Raw genomic sequence first — 16,351 nt, forward strand, 5'->3', positions numbered from 1 at the left:
AAACCTCTCTAACTGTAGTCTCTTATTTGTCATTTTAAATGGTACTTCTCAGCTGAAGACACATCACTAAACTGCACTTGGGAATAGAAAACCAAATTTACAACATGGGAACACAACTTGTTTAAAGCCATTGAAAGGTGAATTTAACTACTGTTAAAACAACAACTTCATTCTCTAACAAATTTTATTAGCAGAATCAGTGTCCATAAAGGTTAAAAGCTAAGTCAAGGGGAGCAAGGTACTAGAGGAATAACATGGTCTTTTGGTAGAAACAGAGTCTATGCCTAAGCAGCAACAAGCTGAAAGATCCTTCCCTATACGGCACTTCAAACAAAACTGCTGAAAACTGGGGGAAGGGGGTGGGGGGGAGGCCAAGAGATGTTAGAGGAGGAGACATCACAAGCTGACTAATAACTACTGCTGAGAAACTGCTGTTTAACTGGAGGCTTACTGGCAAGTAGCTATTTCATGAGGTAGTTTGGCTTTCACTAGACTTGAAGATTCTGATGCAATTCAAATGTCTTGCTGCTAATGCTTTAACAAATACAAATATGCACTGAAAGCAGCAGGCTACAATATATTTACCTTGGGGGAAAAGTTTTTAAAAGCACTGGGAGAATGACTAAAACAGAGTGTATTAGTTCATTTACAAATCAAGTTACAGCCACAAATATGTAGTTTAAAAAAAATAGAAAACCAAAAAAATTAGAAACCTAGCCCTGAATCACAGAAACACTTAGGTTGGAGAAGACCTTTAAGATCATCAAGTCCAACCATTAACCCTGCACTGTCAAGTTCAGTAACAGGAATGGTTATATTCAATTCAGACTACCATAAAATCCCATGTTCTGTAACAACCATAGCACTGATCTACATCCTCTGCATCTTTCCACCAAGGACATGAAAAATTCAGTTTCCGTGTGACATCAGGCAACTATTTCAAAAGAAGATCTTATCTTTACTAATGCTATTCAAAGCATTATTCTCACATCTAAATAGGATACTACAATTTAAATATAATTGATACATAAGCCACATCCCTGTTGCAGAGTTCCTTCAATTCAGCATAAATCAACTTGTTGAAATTGAATGCTTACAGGCTGACAAAGCCTTTAAATGGCCATAATCTGAGCAACTTGGGTCCTGGCATTATCAGTTAGAAACTCCTATTTTACTAAACAGAGAAATAGGAACCTATATAAAAAAGCAACAAAATGAACTGCGATATACACAAGGCATATTGTAAGTCCAAGTCATTCAATCATTCAAGCTATGAATATTCAATGCAACCAAGCAGTTTTTGCAGAAAAACTGTTCTTCAAGTTCAGCATAACTCCTGGCAAACAGTGAATAGCTTACTTCTGATAATAACTGGTTTTGAAAACGTATTTTAATAAAAATTCTATCCTAGAGGAGCTTTTCTCTGCACCTTTTTTTTTTTTGGAGAAATACATAAATATGACCCAAGAGTTCTGAGACCTTTATTTTAGATGCATGATTTTCCTGTACAATACTTTTTTCATAACTACACAATCTGCTAATATAGAAATGTAACTATGTGACCATAGGCAAAAAATTTTGGATACAATAAAAAGTTGTTTTCACCCATTAGTTCCTGAAAAGAAGGGAAAAAAATGTAAAAATGACCACAAGACACTGGTTATAAATCCCTGCATATCTGCAGTAGTGAAATAATACATAAATAAACATCCTTTCTGCAGAAATCACTCTGTTTCACAACTGTCAGTACATAACATAACTAGAAAAAAAAAAAAAAGGAAATTTCAGTTTGTACATACTAAAGACAAGAAGCTCAACAACAGTAGTATTCATTGCCGTTGCTATGTAGAAAGCACTTCTTGTTTTACCTTGGCTTAATACATATAATTCAATGTTACCAGCTAGTAGAACATAAGACACATATCCAGACAGGAAGTAAGTGACTAAGAGAAAGGCAGTGCAATTGAAGGTATCCAGTTTACAGTTGTGGATTATGACCAGACAAAAACATTAAAATGTTGCCCTGGCTACTGAACACAATCACCTGCCTCAACCAACCAGCTACACAAACAATCATAAATTGGGTGGGGGAGGTATAATAGAGACCACTGTGGTTTCATTTCTGGAAGGTTCTTTTCTTAAAGAAAGTTTTCCTATATTTACCTAACCCTGATGTAACTGATAAAATGTAGGAAGAGAGCTGTTGTCTGCTTCAGTGACCTTTACCAAGCTCCCTAAAGAAAATAAACAGGACTTTTGTTTTAGTACGTAAATCTTCAAAAGTTCAACTTAAAGTCTGGAATCCAAAATGTTTGAAAGAACAAGAAAACGAGATACTATACTCAAAAATGTGATAAAACCACACAGAATACAAAGTTGTCTGAAGCCTACATTTGTTAGCCCGAAAGTTAGATGTTACATGGTCAGTGTTAGTTACGCTTTTGTTGAGGTTTTTTTGTCATTTATCACAGATATGGGCCATATGCATATGAAAATCTTGACCAACCAATATTAAAACTATCTTACAATACAAATACTTGCTTAACAGGAATTTGACCTTAAAGAAGTAAACACAGTAAAACAAAGAAAACTTAACTACACAGCTTTTAACTGGCTCATCTGCACATAGGCTGCACCTGTTTCAAAATGCACTGAGCACTGAGTTTTCCAGGCAACTATGATAACACATTTACAGTATGGTATAGTGGCTGTTCAATGTTGCAATCTAAAACTAATGCACTTCAATTTAGTCCTTAAAAATATGTAAAAATAAACAGCTAGAGTGAAATCCAGCTGAAGTAGAACAATGAGTTACCACAGAATAGTAATGCAGACAAATTACCCAAATTAATAGTAATAGCCACATTTTATTTCTCCCATCCTGATATTTTTTATTTTTCTAAGTTTCTAAGTCTGCATATTTGTAGAAATATGTACAGTATACTGGTATTATTAAATTACTATACTTTCCAATCACGTGTAATGTACTTCTTAAAATCTTCCCAATTATTATTAATTGTAATCAATTTGCAAACTTCAGAAGTAAATTATTTATGTTCAGGCATCATTAATTTTAACTAATAACCAATTTTACTTAACACGCTATCAAAAATGGTACATCTATGGCACATCTATGTTTATTGCCCAAGTTAAACACAGCACTTGAAATATAATTAGCTTGTATGCCTCAGTGCTAAGTATTCTGTTAATACAGTGAATTACCTACCAAAGCCACTCCTAACATTCCCTGCCAGTTAAGTAAAAACACGATCAACAGTAACATTCAAAGCTCCAGGAGTTTGGTGAGCTCAGCTGCAAAATGATTTTGGAATGTTTCTACTGATATACTTTAAACACACAAATGTGAACAATGAAATTGATGGCAGCTGTAACAAGAAAACCTGCCAATTCTTCTGCTTTAATCCCTTGCCTTTGACAAGCCAATTTTCATAAAAATTGCATCAACATCTTTCACTTTTTATCTACATCCCTTTAAAAATTTTACTTTTTTCTGTGTGTGGATTTCAGCAATGGAGTTCACAGCATGAGCATCTTCATACAGATAACTCCTCCTACAACTTCCATTAAGCAGTCCTCCATCTGAACAGCAAAAGCCTCACAAGAAGTTCAGCATAAAAGTAACCCCCTACAGAGGAAATACTTTTTCCAGTTTTTAAAGATAAAGATTTTTCTTGCATTTAAAATCTGCAGCTATGTATTTACTGAACATACATCATGAAAGGTAAAAAAAATATTAATGTACAATCATTTGCAATGTGCCTTACTAATGTCTTCAAAAACATCCAGAGTCAGGAATATTTATTTAAAGATCCTGGTTTCAGCTCTGGTTTCTCAGAATCCTGTTACCAAATCATATTTTACCTTACCTAAAGAGCCTTTCTAGTCATTGTGCACCAACACAAAAAAAAAAATTAACTCACAGATCTTTATGAGAAGATTATGCCCTCCAAAGAAATCAGAATCAAGCAAGATTAGGCAGAAAATAAGACTTTGACAACATTTTCAGAAAAGCTAAAGGAAAACTAGTAGTAGTTCAAGCAGTAGTAAAAGGCCTGTGGTTCTGACAATACAACTTTAACATATTCATGTCAGCTGGTGTTAAAAACATCAGAAACTTATATATCTAACATAGAAAAAGAACTTCTTAGAAAAGCTTAGATATTTGCTGATCTTGTACTTTACAAGCTGTCCTCCCTTGCTACAAATTCTAATCTAGTAGATGGGATCCTTTCCTTAATGTTTACAGAATAATGTTCTGCCATACTGTCCAACCTAGTTCAGGAAAAAAAAATAAATATTGTATATTTAAATATAAATGCTTAACTGAAATGAAATTTCTCAACAACGACAGTAATCAAATTTGTCCAAAACAGGGTTCAGAATTAAGAGGTAAAAGCCATCTTCATCCAAGCCTAAATTCCTGTTAAGATTGCTCTTTTACAAGAGATATTGAAAGTACCTAAAACAATAACTTCACTTGCAGTGAATGTCAACTTCCTCCCATCTACACAGTCTGGAGGATCGATACAGATGACAAAACTGTTTAGAAAATGGTCAAGGATCAGGCCTTATATTTTAAGCCATGTCCAACATGCTAGCCTTTTTCAGAGAATTACCAGTGGTTCAAATTAATCAGTAAGAATGCTAATCAAACATGTGTTCACCAATTTCACAAGTTTCTTTCACAAAAAAGTAGGAAAGGATTTATCTGTAAGACTCCCTATAGGGCAGGGAAACCATTTCTCTTTCATGCCTTTCACTGGGAGAGATTAGAGCAAGAGTATTCATAAAAGCATTAAAGTACTACAGTATTCTCACTGAATGGCAGCTGGATACAAAAAAAAAACCCCACTAATGGAACTGTTCCCATGATAAAAAGGTAGGATGTTCATTTAAAAAAAATCATCTTCAGCCTCACCCTTAATAGTGACACAGCCCTCAGCTCCACCAAACCCACTCCCTTCCAATAAAAGGTAGTTTTTTGGACAACTTAAGCATTTTGGTTTAGGTTAATATTTCTATAGAAGAGAAAGAAATGAGGCTGCAATTGACACAGTTTTGCTCCGAGTTTAGGCCTGTTAAGGCACTGCTATTGACAACTGGTTTTTTGACTGTGTACACTTTCAACCAATAAAAGGCTCAGAGGATTACAAAGACAAACCATCTCTTTCTTCTGTTCTCCTAGCTATCTATTTAGAAAAATATCATGGGATCAGACAGTGGAAATATCACAGTCAAAACCAGAATTGGTTTCTAAATTCTCCAGAAAACAATGGCCAAGTCTCATAATATCATGACACTTCCCAATTCTTAAGAATTAAAGGGCAAGACCAAGTATTAGTTTTACATAGGCAGGTATCTACAATATGTCTCATTTACAAGGGACTTAATAAATGATCACAGGTTCCTTGAAGCCCTAGAAAATTTGAGAAAGATTCATCGCTACTGTACCTTGGCTACAGAAAAAAATTGTTTAATTTAAAAAAGTTTTAAATTCTTCTGAAGAGGAAAAGTAATAGCAGAACTGAAGCAAAAGGAGGATATCAACTCAGACAAAAAGAATACTTGAACTCATTTGGCTTCAGAAGATGATTAGAGAAAATTAACACACGGGTTTCTATTTCAATCTAACTACTTCTGAGTTTACAGTCTAAACTGGTAAACTCTGCAAGTCTGGAAAAAGTACTTCCTGGTCCTCAGTAAACAAGACAGCTACGGGAGGATATATTCAGAAGCAATACTGAACAGTGGATTTATCCTACTCTACAGGGGTTTTTTGTGCTACTTAAATAAGGCAGGCAGAACGAAATTTGAATACAATACTAAGAAACTGTTTGAAAAATAAAATACCCAAACAAACTTAAATTATAGCACTGCATTCAGATTGTGGGTTGTTGTTTGTTTGAGATTATTTTTCCACCAACCTTCTTTATATATTACACAATTTATATGAAACTTTTTATAACAGGCATCTGATACTACTGTGGACAAACCAATACTCTGTCTACTACTCCTAATGACATTGTTTCTTGAATAGTCATTTATGGTTCTGGATGCCAAAAAAACCCCAAATAAAAAACCCCCACCCACACCAAAAAAGAAAGTTCCAAGAGTAAAACCCAAACCCTTAACGGCTTAAAGAGGGTAGAAATAAAAACAAGATGTGAAGCATCTTCTCTATTTGTAAAGTATATCAAACTCCCATCCCATACATCAACCTAATGGGATCAAAAGACGCTTCTCCATTTTCAGAACTTTTCAGGAAGAATTTCTATGTAAAGTCGGCTTAGACAAGCTTCTGTATTTCTTCTTCTGAAAACTCAAAATTTTAATTCTTACTTTGATTTTTTTTATCGCTTTTTTTCCTTTGCTAAATTAACTTGCATTTAATTTCCTGGAACTAAACATTTATCTAAAAATATATGGAAAATTTGGTAACATTTAGGACTTTGTCCTGTTTTAATGCCCACTGCCCACAGCCCAACCCTCATGCACACAACTTGAGCTCCTTTTCATACCAGTTTCTCATTTAATTAAAGCAAACTGATGAAACACTAATTAATATCCAGGATTGAAGAGGACATCAAGAAATTGAAAACGAGAGGGACCTCTTTCAGAACCAGAAGGAAGTAAGAAAAACAGGGAGGATAGACGAATGTTCTGGGGCTCCAAAATGGCTGTGAATGCACTACACTGCATTTCTGACTTACTCCAAAGTACGACCACCTCTTCACCTTTGGTTACAGAACTGCCAGTGGAAGTGGTTTTCTTCTGCTGCCACACTCCTCCACTCAACACTGCACTGTCTAAAACTGTGCAATCACATGACTGATCAGTAAGCTGCTGCGAGGAAAAACTACTTTTTCTTGTTAGAATAGTTTAATGCTGCATTAACTTATTCTGCAAGTTTATGAGCACTCCAACAGAAGAGAGTGTAGCAGGAACACGTGAATTTGGGGGTTTTTCTGCTTGTGCCAAAGATGTAGCATGAGAAAGCACAGAGCTACCCATTCTGGCAAGAGCTGTCACCACAGCACCCTAATTCTAACATGAAGTTGTACCCTGAATCCCAATCTCTTACTAATAAATTAAAATGGAAAGAGTCTGCTACTAATAACAGGGATTATACTGCTCAGCCCATAAATACAGAAGATCAGGCACAGTAAAACAGTGAACCAGGCAACTGACTGGAAAGTCCAGAAACCCTCTAATGCCATGAACCAACTCCTCCATATCTCTAAGGCAAAAGCAAAAAAAAGAAAAAAAACCCACAAAAAATAAATGGTATGGTAGAAAAAGAAAACAGAAAAAAGAGAAAAAGGAAGACTTCTGAAATGAGCCTTCCAAGGGAGCTCAATGCACATTCAACATACAGAAGCATCAACTGCAATAGATGGAGTTTTAGTGTGTGCCAATTCATGAAAAACTTTTCTTTCTATCTAGCATCACTAGAAAACTGATTCCAGCACAGCCATGCTCACTTTGCACTGATATTCTGAGATTCTACCACTGCAACCTCAAACTGAAGGAAGAAAAGTGAAGCTTCCTGCTTTATCAGTGAACCAGAACTCTGCCTTCCTGAATCCATACTGCATTATGAAACTGGCACAGTGTTCTTTCCTATAATGCCCAGGCTTGCAGATGTCCCTGTGTAAAAAAGTTGATGTCACACAGGAGTTACGCCGTTTACCTTCGCTTGGCAGTTGAGATCCCTTACTTTAAAGGCAGCTGTACAAGACAACTGTAAGTTTTCATCCCATCACCCACCAACAATTTAGTGTGCAGACATCTGAAAGTTGCCTATTTTTTTATGGGATTATTCTTCTCAGACACTCAAGGTTTGCAGGAAATACAAAGTCACTATATTCTAATACAAGCCAACAGTTTATCCCTCTATAGCACAACGGATTCTTGTTTCGGTGTTCTCCCCTTGTAAACAGGAAATGAGTCCAAGTATAAATTATAGATTTCTCCTTTGAAAGGGCATCACTTACCAGTAACTACCATGCTGCTCATGTTAGAGTTCGGGCTACTGAGTACACTGCCTGAAAGAAGTTCGTCAGATCCTCTCTAAAAAGAAAGAGACAGTAAGAGATTTTTTTTCCTCTATTTTGTGATTTTTAAAGATGATACTTCCTCTTTTCAGATAAGTGCAACAACTTGAAATCTAAGTAAAGCGGTATATTTACATGGCAATCTGAAATGAGAGCAGCTTAAGCACAGTTGTTTAACCCACCACTGAAATGAAGCCATCTCTGGGCACAGTGAGAACTGCTGAACAATAGTTTTGTCCAGAATTTCAAATTAAAATATAATTAAATATATTTATTCTACTTCAATAACATTTAAATTAAGTTATAATATTTTAATAGACATATATAAAACTATTATATCTAGCTGAAACTACAAGGGAAATCTATGCAAGTAAAAATATGGAGTTTAGCTCAATCTTAACACCCCTATTTAAAAAAAAAAAAAAAGATGATTTAATGTTCACAGGAAATAATCAGTTTTAATTTTGGGGACATCCATTTCTTCTGCGAAACACAATTTAGGGCAGGGAATTACATCTTCATTGTAATTCTTAAACCATGACAAAATATCAATTAATGAATGACTTAAAAGTGGGCTGCAAAAATCAGAGGAGGGTTTATATTGAAAACATACAAGATGACCCTTTCCACACATTGTTGGTAGGATGGGCATTTGATGCAGCTGAAGAGATGCTTATTTTATCTTGTTCTTTCTTTTTTTCTTTTATGCCCCAACCCCCCTCACCCTTCAAGATTTCACCTCTCAAAAAGCCTACAAAATCTTTATGTGATTTTTCAATAAACAAAGTATTTTAAACATCCTTTGAATATTATATTTAATTTCTTATAGGTTCTTTCCCACTTCAGAAGTATTTCCGCAGCACTCTTAAGACTAATCCAGGTCACTGATCACTGCTAAAATGGTAATGATGAAAAAAACCAGTTACTACTCATCCTTATAAAAATAAATGGATTTAATTCTGTTGTGGACACTACAAGAGAATCAAGAATAGTTAATGAATATGTTTTACAGGGCACCTCAATAGTTCATAATAAATTAATCTGAGACTACTACCTTTAGCACAGTTGCAAGACTTATAAAAATCAAACCTTTACCTTTTTATCATACTGCACTATATCTGTGTCCACACAGGGAATAGTACATTAAAGTTTGTATATGTGTATGCACACATAGAGACATTAAAGTTTACTTGGTTTTCAACATCAGCTCTGAAGAATTTCTTTATAGTTTATTGAACGCTCTAAACTTGTAAGGGTACATAGCAAGAAACAAAGCTGTGCCTATCAAATCAGCAACAGAGCTCCTTTAAAATTGTCTCATACCTAATACCAAGATTAGGGAGGACCATGAGAAGGACCATGTCTTGTCCTTTTCAGTGTAAGGATGCATTTCTAATCAGATTTAACTAAGAAAAAATTTAGCTAGATAGAACTGAAAAACAACATAGACAAGTTATAGAAACTCTCTGTTATTCTAACTACATTGCTTTCTACTATAATACGCAAGTACTCAGTGTAAGTCGAAATAGAAACATTCTTTCTTTCTCCTTCATGTTCTATTTTTTCTAACAATAATACAAGGGAAGAACATTGCAAAGTTGCAGATTACTAGCAGCATTATGTTACTCAGTGGCAAGCGCAGTTTCTCCTGCTTGCAGCTACCCATCTAGCTTTGCCTGGGAGCTCCTGTCTGCAGCCTGGCCAGCTCAGCTGAATAGGCAGAAGTAGCAACAGACACTGAATCTGGTCATAGTCTGGCTGATTAGGATCATTCAGCAGCCTTTTTTTCCCCCCTTAGTATGACAAGCATCAATTTGCAACGGTACAGTAGTTACTACATAAAACAGCTGAAGAAACCCCAGTACCAACTGAATGCTCTTCCCAAAACCTGCAGGAACTTTACAATTCTGAAATATCTCAAATTTGAGTTGCCTTCAGCTTCAGAAAGTTACTAACAACAGCAACTGCTGAATGAAAGACTGCAAGAATGATTACATAAACTTCTGGTTCCTAGTAAATGAGGCTTTCAAAAAAGCTGTTAATTTCTTAATCCACAGCAGAAAAATCCAAAAGAAGCACAAATTACTCAAAAGAGTGGATATTCAGTTCCTGTATTTGTGTTTCATGAACAATTCTCTCTTCATTTTCAAACATATCATTTTACATTTCATTAACACCTTCATAGTCAATAACCAGATTTTGTCACTGCACTTGAAAGTTTTAACATTGTTGCTTCAGAAGGACAACTAAATGTGAATTTCTTACACTGGCCTGTATCATAAATTCTACACTTGTCTTATCTGCATAAATTAGTGTTCAAAAGTCTGATTCACAGATGTACACGTTCATACATGGAATATTCTTCCAATTACCCCATGAAATCAGAAATGTATAGCGAACTTCTCCTAACTCACTCCCATACACATTTCCCAAGCTTTTGGTCAAAGACAAAGATGCCTCTTACCGTGTGAGTAATGATCTTATTAGATACACATGGTTATTTTTCCTAATTGGTTCTTAAGCAGCCTGGATCCTTCTGTACTTCATTTCAGTATGTAACTTTAAAACCAGCTATGCAGCAAAAAACATGATGGACTTGGACACAGAGTGGTTAAGTTACAAAATCAAAACCAGTACCTGCCTGGTTATTGTGATTTACTTCAAAAGAGCTATCTGAAGATCTTGGTTGTCTAGTAAAGCAATTTCATATAAGCATCTCAAGTAAGCCAATGTGTGCTGTTAGACTGGCACTATCGTGTGACACAATCCCTCCTGAATTACATAAATACTTATTTTACTTACATTTATTCAGCAGAGATAAGGCTTTATTCAATTTGTGGTTTAGGGTGCTTGGTTTTGGTTTTATGTGCATCTTCTGTTAGAGAGTGCTAAGCCAAAAAAGACTGACATCTTTCTCCAAGAGCAAAGCTTTCCATCACTCTGCTATGTCATCATAACCAATTTTCCAAGCATCTTGAATATTTAGTTAGTCTCAAGCACAGAAGTTCTGCTAGTCGAATGGTACAAAACAAACCTTTGAACTAAATTAGGTAATTGTATTGATTGTTTCAGAGCTAAGGAAACCAAACTCAGATCTTTGAGTTTCACAGAGAATCAGACTCAGGAAAGGAAGAGCCAAGAGCAATGTTCACTTAACTCTTTTTCCCTGTCTGTGCAAATTGCTGTGTTCTAAAGAATCAAAGCAAGTTTGAGATTGCATAACAATACTGAAGATCACAAATACAGAGATGGCAAAAACATTCACATCTAAGTTAAAATAATAAACAAATAAAAAACCACCACAATGATTATATTTCACCATAAACTGCAAAGGGAAGTTACTGCAATAGCAACACAGTAGAGACTAATTGAATACCCATTTTAGCATGAGGCTAGGAGATTATTAAGAACAAAGTAAGTACAAACTGCTATTATACTATAAATAGGTCATCTTCTAACATCTAGTCCTCAACAGCACAAGTTTTCAATGCCGTATTTCTATTCCTACCAGTGTCTTAATTACACTTAATCTACATTCATCTTCCACAAAACCTGACAACTACTCAGATCAGATATCTAAACCATTTCTTTATGAAATCAGCATCTGGCAAAATACAAGTACACAAAATAAACAAGGGAATTGCCAAGCTAACATCTTGCAGTGAGTGAACCCGGAATTTGTCACAGAGTCAATACTACCCTTTCACTGAAGCCCATGTTATCACCCCCATGACCCCAGGAGAGCATTTCCATGCACGGTGGGAAAACATCATGTTTAATGCATGGCTTCAATCAGCAGATTTATGTAAAACTGACATGTAGGACCACTTTCAAAAAAGACAAAAAATATGACAACTCAGACTTTTAGTGCATATCTAAGTGAAAATTCAAAATTATATATACAAAAATTATTTTATATACTGTAAATTAAAGACAGCACTTTGATATTTTACCTAATTTCCCTAAGTGAATAGTTATTTCATATACTGTCACTCCTGCAATTTACAAAGTCAATTATACAAAGAGAAAGACGCCCCTAACTCAGCAAAATAATGTCCTAAATCCTTGCTTTAAGTTACAGCTAACTCAAAATCCCTCACTACACAAGTTGCATGTACATAGCAGAATTTCAGATTTCTTTCCCCCCCCATAAAAGACTACTATAAAGCTTCATGCTATCACAGGTTGTATTATGCAGCTATGTAATTTCAGGAAGTCATTACAGTCATACTATCCTTCCAGGCTAATCAAAGATATACTATTTAGAAGCCTTTGCCAACTATTTTCCTCACATTCCAGATTGGGCTTTAAATACTTCACACATTCCCCAGATTTTATTACATCTAAAGTACTACCAGAGAGTAACCACTTTGGCTTGAGAGTTACCAAAAAGATTTACTCTTTTATGCATCAAAATACTTTCTGACAACTGTTTAAATCAAGAGACACATCAGCTTTTTTCCTAATAATTTAGGGCTATGGAGACTCTGATCAGAAGCTATGGCTATACCTAACCTAACAGTGTATTACAGAGAGCTTATTAGAAGCATGTGTAGAAGCAGTACTATATTCCTAGAAATAGTGAACAAGTGACAGAACTGCACTTTGTATCATCTAAAATAATTTCTTAAATTCCCACTAGAAAATATAAAGAAGACATTCAAAGATATTTAAAAATACACTTTCTTACAAATACTCTCATTGGTGGTATTTATATTTGCTGGTATTACAAATCTCTCTCAAAGATGCTTCTGCCCTCCCCATTTCCTTCTCTCCTCCTTTCCCCCCAAATGAAAGATAAGTAAGAGAACTTTAGCTGCACTGCACATTTACCACAGTCATTCTCAGCCTACAGGCATGAATTTCCCAAGGGGTATGACAAGCCAGGAGACAGATCTCATGATTTAAGGAAATCCAACAGCACTGTAAAACACTTTATTTCTAACAACATCTGGGAACAATTTAAAAGAAAGAGCCAGAAACCTGATGGTTTGGGAGAGGAATAAGCACATGACAATTTCAACCCAGACATTAAAACATTCCCCTCTAACAGTTACACATTGTAAACACACTGCTTCAATATCTGAAGTAACTTTGGGGACTGGATGTTTGAAACAACAGAACAAGACACTTTAAACCCCCAAACACAGCCTTTATAAACTTTCTTCAGTGTACATGTGATGGATCAGAATTCAAAGGATGCTTTATTTTTAACATGATAAATTTTTATATGAAACACTACATAAATACACCCTCACATAATCTTTTGTGAAGAAAAAACACTTGATCTGCCTTATGCTCTGATTACACACACAACTGTCAAAACACGTAAGCCAAACTACCCTAAGGAATTTGTTACACCTCTCATATGTATAGGATCACAGAAGACCTATAAGGTTTCTGTGGAAAAAGAAACCTAATTTCAGGACAGGACAAGCTAAGTCATATATATACAACAGAAACTCCATGCAGGTTCATAAGTATTTTACAAAGCATACAGTTTAACTATACACATGTTATCACTTCATTAGAACCTCACAGGCAAGGAGTACACCTATTTGAATTTTTTTTAAGAATACACTATTTAACTATATTGGCATGAAATCTTATCAGTTAGAGTCGTGAACTCCATGGGTGCTTAATAACTTACTTGTAACATCACTTGCTTTTAAATCAAGAGACACATCAGACACTGTATTGTATACAGTATTAACTGTATACAATATGACCTTTACATACTTACTCTCTCTATATATTCTTTTTTATCCTATTTCAATTATTTTCATATTCTCCTCAGCCAAGGATACATTGTTTGTATAGCCTAACAACTAACTTGACATTTTAACACTCTCAATTTTTTAGTAAGAAAGAAGCTAGGAGAAAATTAATAAAACATTAATAAAAACACACAAATTTTGTAGAAATTGAGAGAGAGCAATCAAGGGAATTTGAAAAGTCTTCCAGATTAACAAAACCCAATTTCCCTGAAAAATCTCCAGGTTCCCAAAACACAGTGTTGAAAAGAAACAAATTTCTCAAAGCACCAGAAGATCAAGTTGGACTATTAAACCAAAAAGCCGAAGAGTAAAGAATCAGATTTCAATTTACCATGTCACACGGCCTCATTTGGAAACTTCCCAATTTCAATTGTAATGAAAGACTGCAGGCAAGAATCTCTTCTAATATAAGTCAATGCTTCAAACATCCAAGAGAAGTAAACTAACAAGACAACTTATTCCACCATTTCAGACTTTTGATTCCACTTGTACCAGGAAAGGAAGTACTACTCTCAAACAGCTGTACATTACTGGTAGTAAATTAGAGTAGGTGAGAACAACTCACTAGAGCTACCACCTGGATGTGTCCTCTGCCTTCCCAAGAACCATGGCAGCTTCAGTAGCAATTTCTACACCTCAAAATGTGATCTACATGGAAGGTATTTTCTACTCCATTATCTCCTATTTTTCACTAATAAATTAAAAGTGCTAATGCTATTTTGTCTATAACTCAATACTCATGTTACACATTCACAGAAAAACTGATTTTATGAAAAGCTAAACATGGCTATATGTACTTGCAGCTATAAAAATACCCAAACCCCTAAATCCAACATCACAGTCCCATTAACAGCTTGTGAAACCACAACCTCATTTGAATCAACTATCACCAAAAGCAAGAATCCTACCTTCTCCCTGACCTCAGCAACTTGTTCCTATTCTGTCCTTCATAACTGTATATAGTTACAAGTACTTATGAAATCACAACACTTCGGTACAAACCTGAGTAAAAAGATGTAGCTTGCTGTTGTGTCAGCTTAGCTTTATTCTGGTTAAGTTCCCAAGAGAGGTTTGTGAATTGGCTACCTAAACATCTGTTGCACAAGTATTACAGTGACAGAAAAATGGAATGCAGCTTGATTTGCTTGTTAAAACATGGCCCAAAGCTCTAGGAAATGGGAAAGGTATTTTCATGCTGGTATTAGTGCATGTTTTCAGAGGTGGTGCAGGTGATTGCATTTCTCTTTGTACAACTCCTCAATTAAGATGCAAACTTAAGTGTTCTGCTACAAATGAAAACTAGGTGATTTTCAGTTAGTGAAAGATATCAAAACATATCAAGTAGGTATACTAGAGCTTCCTTACACTGTTGCATACTTACTACAGAGAACAAACTAATTTTCAGTGCGGTTCCTTTCTTTCCATTTTCAGCTTTCCTTACTTTTTCACATATATTAAAGTGGCAGAAAGAGCATTACAAAAAATACCCCAAAGGCACAAAGAAAAAAAGAACTGGAATCAGCTATTCTGAGAAAAAATATGAAAGCCATTTCAAACAGAGTCAATTTATAGAAGTTACTGTTATCAGATATCTCTACTGTTAACAGACAGCTTTCATTGTAAGAAGCTATTTTCTGTCACTATGGACATGTTCCCCATACCACTTCTGAAAAGACAAATTCAGATGCCAGTTCTAAACTTCTGAACATGGTCAGACTTCAGTCTTACTTGACTGCTATAATGTTACTTTTTTTTTTCCTGTTTACTGTTGCTATCACTACTAAGTATTATTGAATACAAAGGTTGTCTAAAAACATTATCATAGCAAACACAAGATTAAAACACATCCAATTCACAAACAACCCATTTTTCTCATATCACTGCATCTTTGTCTCATCTACTAGCAATCTACTAATGATTACCCTATGCAAGGGTAGCTCAAAACTCCAATTCTAACATTTTAAGTGAAACAGACCATCACATGGCATTTGCCTGTATGAATAAATCAATTTATCCTACCACTCCCTTCTTTTTAAGTAGCCAAAATTACAAGTGAAGGCAAAAAATTTCAGAGAGAAAAAAACCAATAGCAACAGGCTTCTGAAATAAGTTTAGAAAATTTTACAAGTGGAAAAATTTATCATCTGACAACTTGCTAGAATCTAACTTTTCAATCCCATTTTCATTATACAGTGTACAGTTGAAACAAAAAGTCGCAGCATATCTACAGTATCTCCTTGTTTCCACCATGAAGAAATTCTCAGTTATTACTAGCAAAAAGGGTTCAGAGTTCTGTAATTTTGGAAGAGAAGGCTACTCCTCAGAATTTGAGTTAAAAAACCGAAGTGCTTCAAGAGTATTTACACAATGCTACTTTGTGCTCTCTCCCCCTTCTCCATCAGTTCCTCTCTATCAGTTTTTAGCTACTGCCCTTCCCCCTTACTACTATATTCCTGCATGTTAAGTTTCAGCAATCAGGAAAAAGGAGGACTTAGTGAT

General features: G+C 35.2%; 1 protein-coding gene across 5 annotated transcripts in view; it reads right to left on the minus strand.

Annotated features, from left to right (window-relative positions):
• PTBP2 (polypyrimidine tract binding protein 2) overlaps positions 1 to 16,351 on the minus strand; it is a 46,822-nt gene that overhangs the window by 24,590 nt on the left and 5,881 nt on the right. For all 5 annotated transcript variants that reach the window (XM_069022668.1, XM_069022667.1, XM_069022666.1 and 2 more), the window contains exon 3: positions 8,016 to 8,091. In XM_069022668.1, coding sequence (XP_068878769.1) covers positions 8,016 to 8,091 — 76 coding nt within the window. The remainder of the gene's footprint in view (positions 1 to 8,015; positions 8,092 to 16,351) is intronic.

The sequence above is a fragment of the Aphelocoma coerulescens genome, chromosome 8, assembly GCF_041296385.1.
Source record: "Aphelocoma coerulescens isolate FSJ_1873_10779 chromosome 8, UR_Acoe_1.0, whole genome shotgun sequence".
NCBI lineage: Eukaryota > Metazoa > Chordata > Aves > Passeriformes > Corvidae > Aphelocoma > Aphelocoma coerulescens.